Source organism: Protopterus annectens, chromosome 11.part0, assembly GCF_019279795.1.
Source record: "Protopterus annectens isolate FY-2018-M chromosome 11.part0, PAN1.0, whole genome shotgun sequence".
Lineage (NCBI taxonomy): Eukaryota > Metazoa > Chordata > Ceratodontiformes > Protopteridae > Protopterus > Protopterus annectens.
The window spans coordinates 988,649,875-988,668,018 of record NC_056745.1 but is presented as its reverse complement, the minus strand read 5'-3'; the positions used below and the strand labels follow the sequence as shown (position 1 = coordinate 988,668,018).

The following is an 18,144-nucleotide window of genomic DNA, read 5'->3' as shown; positions in this document are numbered from 1 at the left end:
ATTATTTTCTGTCTAAGAAGATACACTAATCTTCACTTGGAACCTATAGGTAGGCATGCAAGCCAGTGTCAATATAATGTCTTCTCTTCTCAGAATGTCATACTGGTATCCTAAGAAGAAGATTGTCTTAAGCATTTAGACATCTCACTGGTTAAAATGGGAAGCGACAGATTTTACCTCATTGTCAAGTTTGACAGTAAGATCAGATGGTACTGTAAATACACTGGTACAGTTATGATCTGGTATAAAATGGGTTTCCACTTCTTACTCTTACAATTGTCTGCATAGGTGGTCATTATTCACATTGTTTTTACCCTGTATAACTTGCTCCCTTCATAAGTTCTTTTAACAAATTCCTTTATAACTTTTCATTGTTCTTCATTGAAAAGATAATAGCTTTTTTTGGAGCATTTTAAATTTTAATAGTCTTTTTTTCTGGAGCATTCTGACCATCACATTTCCCAGAGAGTTCAGGGATTCACTCGTTTCTCTCTTCCCTGCCTGCATATTAACATTCTGCATCACCCTGTGGGTGGAGTCTCCTCCTTCTGGAGGATAGTACATTTTTACTAGTCTTATCCTATTTGTCCAGGCTGGGGGATGATGAGATTCAATTGGGAGTGTTTCATCATTTGTGGGATGCTCAGCCATTTACTGTAGAGCCCAACTCCCTAACCTGGTGACTGATTTGCATGATTGCAGTGTGTGAGGGCCTGCTAAGCCTTCTCCCCTTCTATGTGCCCATGCACACACTCCTGCCCCACAGATGGGTATTGCTTAACTAAAACTTGACAGGAGGCAAGCATTTTTTCCATCCTTGTGAACCTTGTAGAGTGAATATCAGCATTTCATTAGAAAGAACCACTTCCCCATCACCTAGGGTAGGTGAATCTCACCCTCCCCCATCTGGTTGTTCTACAGGTTGCTACTTGAAACCAGGTCACCTTGGTTGTAGTCAGGGCTTTGTCTCTCTTTTCCTCATAGTTAGATGTTATGTTAGAGCAGTTGATCTGTTATGTTTGGGATGGTTCTGCCTTTTAGATGAGAAGTAAAATAGACATCTCTTATTTTGGGTAGCGAGTCGATTGTCCAAACTAATTGCGACCTAGATTAGTTTGGGTAATCAAACTGTTCATATAATTGAATTGGATAAAAAGCTTGTAAAAATGCTTTTGATGAACATTAAATTTATTCTAAGTACAGAATGGCACAGTATTTTGTAGTACAAGCTCAAAAACCACGCACAAGCGAATACGTATAATGTTTACATATTCAGACTTTGATTTTTCCTACCTGAAAACTTTGGAAGGCTGTATTCGGATAATCGACTCTCTACTGTATTTGCTGAAGAAAGAGAAGACCCCTCTGTGTTAGTATAGTAAACGACGTGCTAATGCTGAATGCGAGTATGTGTGAGTTTGACAGACTCCAGAAAGACAACTCTTTATTGCATCCTTTTTTTTTTCTTATTGAAGTAGAAATTCTCTCACAGTTAAGTTATTGTGATAGTTCCTTTGTAAAGCAATTTAATAGCTGTACACTGTTTTACCAGACTAGAGTGATATTTTTAACTATACTTCTAAAGATTTTCATATGGATATTTAATAATATGATTTTTGTGTTTACTTGTTGCAGTTATTTGGTTATATTAAGACACTTTCCATTGTATTAATCTACATGTCTTTAACAGGAAATAGTTGTGAAAATCATAACAAAGAAACTTGGAGAAAAGTACTACAAGAAAAAAGCTGTGGTCAATGTAAGTTTCTATTGTCTGAAAATGTTACAAGTAAGGGTCAAGTAAATCTTAAATAGTTTTGATTAATGTCAGTACCTTTGGTATTTTTAATAACAATCCAGTGCCTTTTGCACAAGAGATGTATATCCTATTTTAATGTTTTTATTTTTGGAACTGATGACTGTCTGCAACATTACATTTTAGAAGATTTTGCGTAGTTTGCAGTTTTGCATTACCAAATGTATCTGTTTTTTTTATTTGTTTATATATTTGTGTTTGTTTGTCGGTTAAACAAATTAGAGCACAAATCCACATGGACCTTTTCCAGAGTTAGCCCAGGGCACTGTCTGGTTAAGTGACTTGCTGAGAGTCACGCTGTAAGCAAACATGGCAGGGGAATCAGATCCTGGACCACATGAAGCAGCTTGTCAGCAGCTCATAGCTTTATTCCACGGCACTAACTGCTCTTACTTGCCATGCAGTTGGAGACATTTTTCTTTTTATGAAAGACTGAAGTTCTGTTTTAATCTGTTTTAATATCCTGTCCCACAGCCTTACAGCATGTGTATTCTCAAAATGCTTTTGTGCAAACCACTAAAGAACCCGACAGAATGTAATTTAGAACAGTTTTACCAACTTAAAACATTACTAGCATACAGAAAATATGACTATATATATATATATATATATATATATATATATATATATATATATATATATATATATATATATATATATATATATATATATATATATATACATACATATATATATATATATATATATATATATATATATGTAGGTATTTATTCTAGGCTTTTTGCAGCTTTACAGCACAGAGTTAGAAGACTATGAACTGCTAATGAGTTTCATTTTGCATAACTATTTTTTTACTAGCCCACTTGCAAGTTACTTGGCCAAGCAGTGCTCCTGGTTTGCTTCTGGAAAAGGCAGTTATGCCTGTTGAGCTCAAGGGCAACTTGTCAGTCACTACTGGGCTGCATACCCTCCAATTGCAGAGCTGTTAGTGATCATATATATTTTTACTGAAAAAAAGTTGCTTCTCCTGTTTTCTGAACTCAGAACTCCAGATTAAACAAGTCTGCTTACTCATCTGGACTGCTTCTTTCAGAGAATAGCCCAGTAGACATAAACCCCAGTCGAATAAGACAGTGATGCCTTGTTACTGTCCTTTCTGCCATTATTAATGCGCAGAAATGGGGCTTCTCGGGGGGCTGTCTGGGCTGCTATAGGGAGCAGCACATAGCAGTTTCTGATTGGTCCAGGCTTTGTCAGGTGGCTGGTGCCTTAGGCAAATTAGAATAGGAGTTGTGCATGCTCACTAAAAAAAATATTGTTTCATTTAATATTTTTTTATTAGATAATACGGTTCTGCTCTTTGCTGTGTGATTGCTGACTTCTACTCTTCTGTTTGATGATGCTGTTGCCAACAGCCAGCTGTGTGCATTTCTTTTATTTTATACAATTAATATTAAGGTTCAGCTGGCTTCTATTTCCAATTTTTCAAGTAAGTCGAGGCCATTCTCCAAGAGCTTCCCTGAGGTTGTTTAAAGCTTCCTTAGAGGGAGCTTTTCTTTTTAGATCTCGCTTGCTCTGACTTTTTTGTTGCAGGCTTTAAGCAAGGTTCCCTTTGAGCTTGCTGCTACAGTGGATCTGAGTTTTTTTTTTTTTTTTTTTTTATCTTGGGAAAACTCTCTTCTTGGTTACAGTGACCTTTGCCAAATGAGTGTCAGAACTTCAGGCTTTTGTCACGTAAGCCTTATCTAATATTTCACAAAGATTAAGGTATCCCTACAAACAAATCCAGCCTTCTTGCCTAAGGTAGCCTGTGACTCTAACTTGAATCAGCCTATCCATTTGACTGTTTTTTTTCTGAAGTTCAGTAATAAAGGGAAGAACATGCTTAACTGTTTGGATCTGCACCAACAGCTAAGATTTTTTACATAGAACGAAGGACTTCAGGAAATTTGACTAACTTTTTGTACCCTTTTCCAAAGCTAGACTGGGTGAAGGAGTACCTATGGTTACCTTCTTCTAATGGCTTACCAACTGTATGTCTTATGTGTACAACTTAATGGGTTTGTCCCTGCCTTCCAAACCAAAGGTTCCTTCTACTAGAGCAGTATCTACCTCAACAGCTTTTTTAGCAATGCATTTTAGGGTGATATCTATTCAGCAGCTAATTCGTGGAATGCTTGTACCTTTGTGACTGACTTCAAGCTTGACATTCAGTTGAGGTGAAAGGCTCCGTTTGACTCCACCATTCTTTGCAGTGACCTCTTTGTACCACCTGGGTCAATCCGGCTAGGGACTCTGTCCCACAGGTTGAGACGGATGGAAAAGACAGCATTGGATTTAAAAGTTATGTACTTAACATGTTGCTGGATCTGTGTTGTGTTCTTCCATCTGTCTTAACAGTCTGTCCCTCCATTCCCCCTTCCAAGCTCACACCTTTTTAATTCTCTGCTTCTAGAGTGCTTTAAGGAATTACCTGAAGTCTTTTTGTGTTGGATCTTTTTAGTTCTGGACCTTTTGAGTTTTGTTTGACTCTTTTGGAGGGGTCCATTAAGAGGAGGCAAACTTGATCTGAAGAGGGTGAGTGGTGCAGGGCATTATGTGACAAGAGTTTGAGCATTGAGCCATATGAGCGCTGGTTTTGGAAACAAAAACACACAGGTTGAGATGGATGGAAGAAGACAAGGATCTAGCATTATGTTAAGTACTTAACTTTCATATTCTTCAGATAATGCATGGGGAGCCCAGTACAAAGAACTTTCAGTACAAGGTTGCTGGCCTCCACAGGAAATGTCTGGCATGAGTATTAGGGAAGTTAGAGCAATTGCAAGAGCCATGAAAGTGTTTCAGAACAATTTTAAGACACTGTCCTCAAATCATTCATTTAATAATACAGTGATATTGTACATCAGCAGGCAGGGAGAGACATGATCTTGCTGCAGGGAAATGGTATTAATAAGGAAATATACAATCTGTCACATCTGTTTTTGATGGCCTTTTATTTTACAGGATATTAAAACACGTGGGGTGGATTGCCTCAGCAGACAGATAACCCTAGCCCAGGAATGGCATCATAAAATCTTTTTTTTTTTTCATCGGGTAGGAGGTGTACATCTTTATGGTATTCTACCAGTGTTCATTTGCTACCTGTGTGAATGCACAGTTTTCATGGTTCTTTTATGTACTGACTCACATAATCCCTTGAAAACTGGATGCCTTTTCCTTTGCTTGTAATCAGGAACTAATGTATGCCTTCTCCCCAGTCTCACTGATTTCATGAAGTCCCTTGCTGTACTTGGTTTCCATGTTTGGTTCTTGGCTTCTGTGCTTTCTCACCAGAATTTGCATTTCCTTTCCAGTCTTGTGTGTTTTTCTTTTTTATTAGATGCTTTTTATTTCTCTTGTATCCTAAATATATGCGTAGGTGAATTTGCAGTGCTCCAAATTGCCAGATATGTGTGTCCTGCACTGGACTGGCATCCTGTCTGGAATCAGTTACTGTCCGTCCTAAATGCATGGTGTTTGAATAGGTTTCACCTCACTTATATCCTAGAAGTGGATTAAATGGTTGCTTGAAAGATTTTAATTTTCCCAGCTCGGCTGTGGCAGCTGATTTTCTTGCATGATCCGATCCATACATTTGAAGCAGGTAGGACTAGTAGCTGCAGGAAGTACTGATTCAGCTTTATAGGATTTTTCAAACTGAAGCTTCTCCCCTAATTCCTATATTGTGCCTTGACTCTTATTGAAGCTCTTCCCCCTAATTCTTGTATTGTCCCTTGACCCTTATTTCTCCAGAACTCATCTGCCATTTTCAACTGTCAGATGGCAATTCTGCCCTTGAACTTCATTGCATCTTTTTTTTCAGAGGTTTCTTAACAAGTCCATTTGTTATTTACAGTTATTGCTAAAGTATTTATTTTGGTGTACTTTTTTAGTTAATGAGAGCAGTGTAGTTTTCTGAATTTTTTTTCCTGACCCACAGTTTTTCCTTCAGATAATTACTGCGTAACTTGGATTCCCTTAGTCCTTTTTTGTTTATAATGAAGTACTTTTTCTTATCTGTGTTAGTTACAGGCTGTCTTTTGATCTTTGCAAAGTGATTGCTGTCCGTTTCATTCCTGCTTTCTATTATTTATGTTTTAACTGGGTTAGTCCCAGTAGGCTTAGTAGCCTCTTTTCAGGGAAGACCCAAGGTGGTATTTATATTGGGGGAAATTTGGCCAAGGCATTGGAGAACTTCCCCCTGCTGTTTTCGATATGTGCCATGGTATCTTTTACGTCCAGCTGAGTTACCAGTAACTCAAGCAGATGGGACCTGTGTTTAATTGGGCAGTCCACGCTACAGGAGAGAAAAAGTAAGCTAATGCTAATAAGTTAATGCTAAAAGAGTTTCTGCCAGTTGAGAGATGAAGAGATGATTTGAGGGAAGAAAAACAAAAGGGGGAAAAGCATCCAGAAAAGGGTAATCTTAAAGAATGTGAGCAAGCCTTCTCCAAAAATTGCCAAGATGTTTTGTTTTCTAAAATCAAATTTGTGTAAACTCTAGGAAATTCAGATTTCTTCAGCAGGAGTTTCACAGACTGAAGTCTCAGTTGGCATCAAGCCTGCTTTGAGAAGACTGTCTTCTCCTAGAAGTGGGAACTATCCAGGTACCTAGAGGGTCTGCCTTCTTCAGGCATGTAGCTAGGTTAATTCAGAGCTCCTCCTATACTTATGGATTGGGACTAAATGACAAGGACCTTTTCAAGGTCTAAACTGAGCTTGGTGTTTTCTCCTTCCCTTTTGTTTTTAGAGTAGCTGGAGAAGGACCTGTCAGTTCTACCTCATATGTCCTACCCTTTGTCCTGTTTTGGCAGAGGGCTCATTGGAGCTAGTTGCAGTCTGAGTGCCTGCTATATTGGCACAGTTGATTATTCTTCTGTTGGTGCCTACTTCCCTGGTTCTCATGCCATCTGCACTAATTCAGTCTATGCCGAGGGCATCTAGACAGGAGGTTATCAACACTGACGATGCTCGTCTTCAGTCAGGACCAGTCCCAATGACGCCTTTTTCTGTGTTGCTCTCACCTGTGTTCAAGCTTTCAGTGCTGAAGGTTTCCTTGGCACCTGCATTAATGGTTTAGATGCTAACCACCGTTTTCCCCGCAACATTGATGTCAACTTCTGGAGTTCAACACCAGTCACCATGCCAATGGTCTCTGTGCAGATTGTTGCAAGTTTGATTCCTGAGTTAATGGCAACCTTTCCAAAGCGGCCTCCCAGGTTGACATTGGCACATCCTAGGAGGTATAGCTCCACGCCATATCAGCTGTCTGGGACTTGGGTGTTTCACCCATGTGTGGGAAAAAGTTATCTTTTGAAAACTAGGCTGACTCCACCCTGAGTGTTCTGAAAAGTAGAAGCATAATAGGATGCACTTTGATTCCCCATCTATAGCCTGTCACCCTGGATAAGGATATTGAAGGGGGCACAGTTCCCCACATTCCCCTCTGGAATACGCCAAATTTGGGGCATTCTTGGAATTGATGATTGAGAAAGCATCTTGGTCTATTGCCCTGCCCCTGAGTAAGAGATTTTTCAGGAGATTTTTTTGGTCCATCTTGAATTCTCCTTCCACTGGGTATGCATGATTGAGCTCTATGATTCTTCATGAGGAAGTTCTTCGTGTTTCACTATTGCAGCCATCACATTTGGGTTATCTGCGTGCAGTAGCCCTCAGTCGGCCTGATTATCAAAGTCTTGGGTCCTGTGTCGGTTGCTGTCTCATCTTCCATGACGTCAGGTAGTCAGGGGTATAAAGCATGCAGCGGACGCCGTTACTCCAGTCTTTCTTGCTGTGCGGTGCCCGAAACAGAAGCAGTTCGCAAGTGCCTGTCGGCCGACTCCTGAAATTTTAATTTTCGAGTTTCAGATCCGAAGTCTTCAACTAAAGCCAAGTACCCCATTGGGGAAACTTTTTCTTGCTTTAAACCGATGTCAGTAAAAGTCAATAATTGCATTTCTTGTGGAAAGAAAATACCTCATAAAGATTTTCATTCGTACTGTATTCCTTGCCTAGGCCCTGACCATGATGTATCTCGCTGTCGGTTTTGTGCCTTATTTAAGCAACGAACTATCAGTCATATTCTGTTCAATTATCCAGAAATGTCTTCGGTAAGCCATCCAACTACCGACATTCCAAAAAATGCAAAGATAAAGACAGAGCCTAGGTCCAAAGCTGCCAATGATGCTTCTGCTAAGCCAGTCGCCAGTACTCAGTGAGTTGCTTTCACAACCCCTGATAACCGCTACTTCAGATTCGCAGGCCTCTACTGAGACCCATTCGGAGTCTGGTATGCCGCGAGATGCTTCAGCTGTGGAACCTGCGGATGTCTCTACCTTGGATGGGTCCGCAGCCGCTGTGCAGGCACTGGCTTCTGAGGGTGTATTCAGGCCTACTGACTTCTATATTAAACCGACGCCATCTTCTTCTTCAAGGCCTAAAACTCGAACTATGCCTAGGAAACGGATGTCCAGAGCACATGGTCAGTCCTCTATGCCTAAAAAAAAAACAATGATAAGCATGGCTGAAGCCCTTATTACTTTAATCAGGGGAAGCCAGCCTTCCCCTTCTAAGAGACCTAGGACTGAATTTGCTTATGATTCTTCTGACCAGGATTCTGAAATTTCTGTTTCCTCTGATGACCAGGATTTACTCTGATCTGCCTATGAGGATTCTGATGCAGACAACTCTATTCCTTCTGCTTCCCCTCCAGAGGATTTCTCTTTTGGTGAAACCTTGCATACTCTTAGGGAGCATTTTCGCTGGGAAAGCCAGGATTACTCTGATTCTAAAATGAGGCTTAGGGATTTCTTACTCCTGCCTCAACACAGGCCTTTAGCTATCCCTCCTGTACTAGACATTGTTGATGATGCCTTTTTGGAATCTAGCTTGGCCCCTGATTCTTTACCTCCTGCTCCCAGAACACCTGATGGGTATTACAGGGTTCCTGACTCTCACAAGTTCCTTTTTGAAAATCCTACTGGGGATCCTGAGACCATTTCACAGGGATCCAAGGGCGTTAAGGCTACTACTGCCAAAATCCTACCCCTTCTGATAGAGACTCCAGGGCGCTGGATAGATGGGGTAAGAAGGGTATGCACTTCTGCAACCTTGGCCATTATGCCTTAAACTGTCAGTTTCATATGTTAAAGTATCAGCAACGTATTATTGGATTGCTTAAACAGAAAATTATGTTGATTCCTGACTGTGCTGAAAATAAGGATTTACAGGATTTAATGCATTCTGCTGAACAGGCTGGAAAACATAATTTGCAATGTGGTTTTGATTCACTAGAGGCATCTTGCAGGGCTGCTGACACTGGGTCTGTACTTAGAAGGCATGCTTGGCTTAAGGAGCAATCTTTGCCAGATCATGTTAAAGCTAAATTACTGGATGCTTCCTTAAATCAGGGCCACCTGTTTGGCAACAAAGCAGAAGAAGTTCTTAAAAAGATGGAGGAAAAAGCTAAATCTATGTAAACTGTTAAAGATTTCCTACAAGTACAGCCTCCAATATTTAGTAGGCATTGGCCTTCTAAGAATTCGTCCTTTCCTGCCTCTTCCAGGCCTTCTAAGTCCAAACCCAGAACCAGCAGACCACCCAGGCTCCAGTCCCAGGGTACACACAGGACTAAGCAGTGGGGGGCTCCCACTTCCAAATCAGAGTGTAGTAAGATTCCCCCCTATGGTAAGCTGTCTCAATGACTTAACTTTAAAACTTCCAAGCACTTCTCAACTGACTGCTCCTTTAGGGGGAAAGATTGCTCTGCAGGCCAAAAACTGGGAACTCAGTACCCAGGACAAATGGGTTTTAAATATAGTTTCCCAAGGATATAGATTTGACTTCCACACATTACCAACCCCAAATGGTTGGCCAGATCTACCCCCAAATAAGTGGGCAGAGGCTCAAAAGCAAGTACCCTCTCTCTTAAGCATAGAGGCTATTCAGACTGTACCAGAAGAGGAAAAGGGACAAGGTTTCTACTCAAGACTTTTCCTGGTACTCTGAAAAGACAATTCATGGTATCCTATCCTGGACCTTTCTATCTTAAACACCTTTTTGGTGATTCCAAAATTCAAGATGCTAACTCTTCACCAGTTGCTTCCTATGCTAGGCAAGGATGCCTGGTTGGCAACACCGGATTTAAAGGAAGCCTACCTTCACATCCCAATCATGGAATCTTGCAGAAGATACCTACACTTCAAAGCAGGCTACATGCACCATCATTTCTCTGCACGGCCCTTTGGCTCATCTACTGTCTACTGCATCCAGGGTATTCACAAAGTGCCTAGCTCCAGTCATTGCATTTTGCAGGCAAAGAAATATTCAGATATACCCATACCTGGATGATTGTCTAATTCAGGCAGAAAGCCAGGACATACTTTTGAATTATCTGGCATTTGTACAAAAGGTGCTAACTTGTCTAGGGTACACCATAAACAAAACAAAATCCTATCTGGTACCCTGTCAACAAATTATATTCCTGGGAGAAAGCCTGAACACAACTTCCCAGATGGCTTTCCTCATGCCAGAGAAACAAATTCATTTAACAACTTACTTCAAACTAATGGACACAAAGACCCTGTTATCTGCAAGACAAATACTGCAAGCCTTAGGGTTCATGGCCTCCTGCATTCTACTAATTCCATATGCAAGACTGCATATGAATAAACTACAATGGTATCTAAAAAGCCTATGGTGTCAGTATTCTCAGGATCTAGAAGCAATGATTCCTATCATACCTTGCCTACAGTTAGAGTTCCTTTGGTGGGCAGAGGCCTGCCACCTAAACAAGGGACTACCATTCACTCTACCCCCTGCCGCCCAAACCCTAACAACAAACGCATCAGACTATGCATGGGGGCTCACCTGGCAGGGAAGTGCATTCAGGGCAAATGGAATCCAAGTCAAATGCACCTGCATATCAATCAAAAAGAAATGTTAGCTGTACAGAATGCTCTGACAGCCTTTAAGGACCACATTCTTCCAGGACAGTTAATGGTAAAGACGGATAATGCCACTATTATGTGGTACATAAACAAGCAGAGGGTACCCATTCTTACCCCCTCTACAGACTAGCCATGGCTTTGTGGAACATAGCCTTGAGCAACCAAGTGCATCTGCAGGCTCAGTTCCTGCCAGGAAAACTAAATACACTGGCAGACGAACTAAGCAGAAATCTCATGAACCCACACGAGTGGAAACTGGAACCAAAGACTTTCAACATGTTGATAAACAAATGGTGGAGCCTAGATATAGACCTGTTTGCCTCCCCCCAGAACTACCAGTTGGACAAATTTTGCACAAGGACTCCCCACAAACAAGCTTGGAAAGTGGATGCTTTGTCACTTCAGCTGGAAAAATCTGTCAGTTTATGCCTTTCTCCCTCTGCCTCTCCTCTCCATTGTACTACTAAAGATCAAACAGGATAAACCAAGGACAATACTGATTGCATCAGACTGGCCACACCAACACTGGTACCCCCTCTTGCGCAGTGTGTCACTGCTGGCTCCATGGCACCTGCCTCAGACCCCTACCCTGCTGTCACAGCAAGAGAGCCAGATTCTGCACCCTCAGATTCAAACCTTGAACCTGGCAGCCTGGCTAATTACCCCGTTACGATCCCTCAGTAAACAAGTTTTGGATGTCATTTTGGAGGCAAGGAGGCCTAGTGCTAGAATATCTTATGCTGAAAAATGGAAAATATTCTGTGCCTGGAACCAAACTCAAGGGATGTCTACAGCAGCACCCAACTTGCCTCCGATTCTTCAATACTTAACTGAGATGCTTCACAAGGGCCTTTCTTTTTCCTCCATCAAAATTCAAACCTCAGCCATTTCAGCTCATTACAACACAGAACCACCCCTCTTCTCTCATCGACTGCTCAAGCAGTTCCTCAGAGGGGCCAGAAACTTAAGACCACCCAGGAGAGCCCCAACTCCAGCCTGGGACCTTAACTTTGTATTGGAAAAACTCACTCTTCCTCCTTTTGAGCTGGCTGCAAGTGCAGAGTTAAAATTCCTTGCTTGGAAAACAGCCTTCCTTTTAGAAATCACTTCAACAAGAAGGGTATCTGAATTACTGGCCCTTATGGCAGTGGAGCCTTTCATCATCTTTCATGTGGACAGGGTGTCCCTCAGGGCCAATCCCTCCATGCCTAAGGTGGTATCCAGTGTGGCTCTTAATCAGTCCATTCATTTGCCAACCTTTTTTTCTAATCTGCAGAGCAAAGGGGAATGCATACTGCACTCCTTAGATGTGCACAGACAACTTAGATTTTACTTGGACAGGACTAAACCTTAAAGGAAATCTGAAGAACTGCTGGTGGCATTTGCTGCAGGGGCAGAGGGGAAGGCTATTTCAAAGCAAACCATTTCTAAGTGGATAGGCCATTGCATTCATTTCTGCTATAAGCACCATGGAAAACCTATCCCACAGGAGATTAGACCCCATTCAACCAGGGCTGCATCTACCTCTACAGCCTTTCTCAGAGGTGTCCCTACTAGGTACATCCTAGAAGCTGCTACCTTGAGTTCTGTACCTACTTTCACCAAGCATTACCATTTGCCAATGTTCCCTAAATCCAGAGTTGGCTTTGCCACTGCAGTATTGCAGGGCCTTATAGCTGGTCCTAATGCTATCTAAATTCCTCCTCCCATCCTTAGCTTTGGGAATCTACCCAAATGTGATGACTGCAACAGTGAAACATGAAGAACATAGTACAGTTGTGTACACTTACCATAAATGTAGATGTTCGAGTGTATTCACTGTTGCAGCCCTGGTTACCCTCCCTCCAGCCCCCTGACTTCTTTTGGCTATACCTCTACTCTCCTTTACTATGCTTAAAAGCTTTTTGGTGTATTTGCTTTTTTGTTGGAGGTATACCATTGAGTATATATATATTTCATTGCTTCCCATTAGGGGGGCATCTGACATCTGGGGCAAGAAAAACTGATATAATGGCGTCAGCTGCATGCTTTATACCCCTGACTACTTGACGTCACGGAAGATGAGACAGCAACTGACGCAGGACCCAAGACTTTGATAATCAGGCCGACTGAGGGCTACTGCAAACAGATAACCCAATGATGACTGCAACAGTGAATACACTCGAACATCTACATTTATGGTAAGTGTACACAACTGTTCTTTTTTTGGTTGTCCTTTCCCTGGACTTGCGTAATTGATCTAATTAAGAAGGTGGCTTGATGAGAGTCCAACTTGATGAAGCATATTCGTAGGAAAGGAAGAAGTGAAACTTGTCTGATCTCCCAAGGAAAAATCTCATTGAGGTAAGGTTCCTCTTGCAGATTCCACAGTAGGTAGTGGCTGCCAGCCAAAGGGACCCCTCTGAGTGTCAAGTCAGCCACCCTCCAGATAAGGATTCTCTGATGATGGATTGCTTGGTAAAGTGTGCTTTCACACTGGGTACTTTTACCGCAAGAACACTGAACTACCTGGTCCACATGATGTATAGAGAGAGTGAGAGAGGCAGCTCAAGATTGAACAAGGGGGAAAATGCTCTTAGCTGTTATGAAGTTCTTGGCTCCACAACATTGCTTTGTCAGGAACCAGAACACTGTAAAGGACTTATGGGACTACAAATTTCATCCGAAACCCTGTGATTGGAACTTTCTACAACTGCAGGGATTTCTCCAATAGGCACCGTCTTAGAGACGGAGAAGAACTTGAGATTCAGGGGTTCTGTGCTCCCTCCAAGAAATCCGCATCAACACCCCTGATGACTTGCTCTACTGTCTACATCTGAAGATAGTCTGTGGTTGATAATCCCTCCAATTACCAGTGTCACTGGCCTTCATGCAGGACAAATTGAGCTGGAATTTCCAGAGGTTATATGTTTCCTTTTTGACAGGCCCCTGACCATTCTGCGTTCCTTTACAGGATGTTCCAACTTGACAAAAGGAAGCAGTCGAAAATGAGGTAGATATCCTGGAGGTCTTAGCAGGTCAGAGATGGTCTGGATTTAAATCCCCATTCTGTAGTCCTCAGAAAAGATAAAAGGACCTTAGGCTGGTACTCAGCCTCAGTGTCCTAAATATGTTTGAGAGGAAAACCAAGTTGTGGGTAGTTACAGAGCAAGCATTTTTTTTCTCTTCAGGAGGGGAACTGGATAGGCTGTTTGGATTTCCAGGTCACCTGTTTGCATTTACTGATATTAAGGTCACCAGGAAAGTCCTGTGCTTCTTGATGGGATCCAGTCTTTATCAGCTTAAACCCTCTCTTCTTTGTCTTTGACCTCACCACAGCCCCTTGGGTGTTTGCCATATGCCTGACGCAAAATGTTACAAATCCACCAAATGTCACGGCACAAGAGGATACAGTGTTTGTCAGCATCAGAAGTAATGGTCATCAAATCATGTTGCTTTCCCAAGGATGGTGTGCACCTGTCCCCACTAGGCTTTTGAATATTGGCTAAAAATTGTTCTCCCCCATAGTGCCTTTTTAGGCAATGCCAAAATGATAAACCTCCCAACTAAGCAAAATCAACCCAAGGAGGTCTAAAGGTGTTACTGTTCAATGCTGGAAGACTTAAAAGGCTCTGCCCCCTCTAAGATCTCTTAACCTTGAAGAATGCTGACATATGGATAGTTACTGAGACATGGTTTAAAGACAAGAAGGGCACCCTAGCAGTGCAGGGGTACAATGCCTTCCACACATTTAGACCAGCTACTGCACAGGCAGGGACAAAAGGTAGAGTTGTCTTGATCTATGTAAACAATAAATATACATGCTTGAAGCTTTCTATGTACAAATTACCATAGGTAGAGTCCCATATCATACCCTTGCAAGCTGTAGATCATCTTCCATGGCCCACAAAACCCATAATTCATGTTTAGACTACTGGAGGCTCTTGGAATTCCATCTTATACCATATTCATGGGGAACTTTACCCCTGTATAAACTGGGAATCCTACATGACCACAAATGTGCAGACCCAGAGAGTCCTGGACTTTGTAAACATAAACATCCTGGAGCAGTTAGTCCATTTGCCCACCAGGGGTGCAAACAGATTGGATCTGGTGCTTTCAAATAATGGGAGAACTCTGCCCCATACCACCACCAAGTGTAGTGTCCTCTCTGTTAAGGTCAGATCATAAAGTTTTCTTCTTTGAAATAAAAGTTAATGCTGTGTCCTCAGCAAACCTTATAACAGTTGGGAGCTACTCTAAGGCACACTGCCTATTTCAAGCCCCTGCAAACTCAGAATGCAGCTACCTACCCAGAATTTTAATGAGAAGCCTTGTATAAGCATGGTACTGCATGCACAGAGACAGCTGTGCCAACCAGAAACAACCTGGTAGAATTTAAACATAAACATATTGTACAACAAAAGTAAAGTCATATTAAAATTACGAAGTGCAGTCCCCAGCAGAATAAAAAAAACTCTCTCATTAGGCTTAACAAACAACTAAGAAGGCAAATTAAGTCTACCAGAGCCAGTTATGAAGTAAAGATAGTCTCACTGGCTAAGAACAAGCACAAGCATTTAATCAGCTATTTCCAAAACCTCAAATGCAGTAGACTGTGAACAGAACTGATTGTTAATGAAGCCATGAATTAATTTCCAATTTTGCCCTGAATACCACCCCCCCTCAAGTAATATCATTAAACATAACGCCTCGCCCAACTATTAATAGGGAACAGGTCCTAAATGTGCTCAGTAAGGCTAAGAACACTGCATTGATGGGTCCCGATGATATCCCAGGTTGGCTTATAAATAGCCCAAAGCATGACATATCTGGACTTCTGGAGTCACTGTTTAATCACAGTATCCAGAAAGGCTTTGTGCCACATGAATGGAGGACTGCAGCAGTCGTACCTTTGCACCAGGGAAGTGCATTAATGGACCCTATAAATCGCAGACCAATAAGTCTGACAAGTCTCATACACAAAGCCATGGAAAGAATTATCATGGATATGATTAATGACATAGGAAACCTTCAGACACTGTATTCAATCCATTTTGGATTCATCAAAAGTAGATCATGCTGACTCAACCTGGTGATCTTCTTTGAAAGTAGCATACCGCCTGCTCAGAGGTGATCTCTGCCTGACGTACAAGGCCATGTCCAATCAGGATCTGATGGACATGCTCCACCTCAAAAAATCCAAATCCATCAGGACCACGAGAGCTAAAGACTTAAACCTCGGCACAAGTATGAATAGGACATGTTGGAGGGATAGATTCATAACCCAGAGGCTTCCCATGCTTTGGAACAGGATCCCAGTTCGTATTAGGCAGGGCCCCTCACTGACTCTCTTCAAAAGAAATCTTGATGAGTGGATGGGAGATCGTAAGTTTACCCCAGAGATCACATCTGTGTCACTGCTAGACAGGGGCACAGTAAACTAATTCTATTATATAAGGGGACCTTCATTGTGTCACTACTAGACAGAGGCACAGTATTCTAGATTTATTCTGTACATTTTTGTACCATTTCATGGGGTGGCAAAAGCCACATCACTATGGCTAGGCTTACAAATGCCCCAGGGCAGATAGCCTAGTACTATACTATGAAACTATGAAAAAGTCACCAGGGCAATTAATGAGGGCAAAATGGTGCATGTAGCCTACATTCATCTCGCTAAGGCATTTGATACAATACTACACTTTGGCATTGTAAAATTCACAGAATTAGGTATTAATCCCAATGTTATACACTGGGTAACCAAGCTGACTCTCCGATAGGATCCAGGGAGAGGAGGGACTGCCTCCACAAAGAGGCACGTCACTAGTGGAGTCCCTCAGGGCACTGTATTGGGCCTGCTCCTTTTTGACATTTACTTCTCTGAAGTCAAAGCCAATATTGAAGGCTTCTGGCTGACCAAGAATGCACATGACTGCAAAGTGGAAGCAGTCAAAGAATCCCCCCAAGACATTAATATCCGACAGGAAGGATTAACACAGACAAATGATTGGTGCCAAAGTCACGACTTAAAATTTAATGCTGCAAATTGTATAGTAGTACCCTTTGGGAAGTCTGGCACAGTAGTCAGGGATTTGGGGATGTGTATGGATAGTAACCTGGGTTTCGACCAACATATATCTAAGGAAGTAAGGAAATTATTCTGTGTTGCTCATCTTATAAGTAAGGGCATGGTATCTAGGCACAATAAGGTCACTGTCAGCCCTCATCAAGCCCATCATTGAGTACAACTCTCCCATCTGTATGCACCTAACCAGGTATATGCAGCAACTGGAGTGTCCACAGAGGTTCCTCACAAAAAGAATACAGTGTGTAAACAACATGTCCTATGCAAGTTGCCTCAAAACCCTATGTCTGTACTCTGTTTTCTACCATCTGTTAAGAGGCAGTCTGTGCCTGCCATACAAGGTATCCTTGGATTCCACTATGTACCTTTTGCACATTTTCAGAAGGAATGACTCAGCAGTGTGACAAAATGAAAGTGTATTTTAAAAATATGGTAGAAATGAGAGAGAGGTGGGGAAAAACAATATAATTTATTTAGCGGAGATGTCAGAGGTTAAAGTACTACAAAAGAAGAGGGATCAAACAGAACAAAAAGGAGCAATTGCTGAGTGCTAAAGAGAAAATAAGAGCATTTGGAAGATGTGCATGAGTTTAGAAAGGTTGTTGGTATTAGGCAATTAATTGTAACAACTCCAGAGCACAAAAACTCTCAACACAATGACTTAGCTGCAGAAAGTGGAATGGGTTGTTGCCAGATTTAAAGAGACTATGACAAGAAAACTAACCAGTGATCCTAAAGTGGTATTAAAGTTGTTTTGGAAATTCTGTGCAACTTTGTGTAATGCAGAGGAGAAGTTAATCCAAGAAAAGGCACAAATGGAAGTACTTATGAAATAATTAACTGTGCCAAGGTTGGTGAAGATGGGGCTGAAGAATTAATAGCTAAGGCAGGAAGGGATGAGATACAAATGGTGATGTGTAATTAATCATATGGAAAGTTTCCAGGAACAGATGGTATTCCTGTAGAAGTTAGGAGGGAAGACATTGATAAAAGGTCTTGAAGGTATTTTTAAGTGTTGTAAAAGGTGGGATAGTTCCAGCATTTTGGAAGCAAGCTATGGTGGCTGTATTTTCCAAAGAGGGTAAAGACACTTTTGACCCAGCTTCATGTAGACCAGTTTGAATTTTAAACAACGATTATAAACTGTTTAGCTATACTAAGAAAATGACAAGAGGTACTGCTAAAATTGATAGATTTGGATCAGTGTAGTTTTCTGGATGGGAGACATCATTTGACAACATTAACAAAACAAGGATGATGGTCCAGAAAGAAGTATAGCATAAACAAATTCTGCTGTTGTTGGCAGATCT

General features: G+C 41.6%; 1 protein-coding gene across 1 annotated transcript in view; it reads left to right on the top strand.

Annotated features, from left to right (window-relative positions):
- The window catches only part of KIN (Kin17 DNA and RNA binding protein), a 416,311-nt gene that overhangs the window by 314,348 nt on the left and 83,819 nt on the right, over positions 1 to 18,144 (top strand). Inside the window, exon 10 of the mRNA XM_044088362.1 lies at positions 1,691 to 1,759. Coding sequence (XP_043944297.1) covers positions 1,691 to 1,759 — 69 coding nt within the window. The remainder of the gene's footprint in view (positions 1 to 1,690; positions 1,760 to 18,144) is intronic.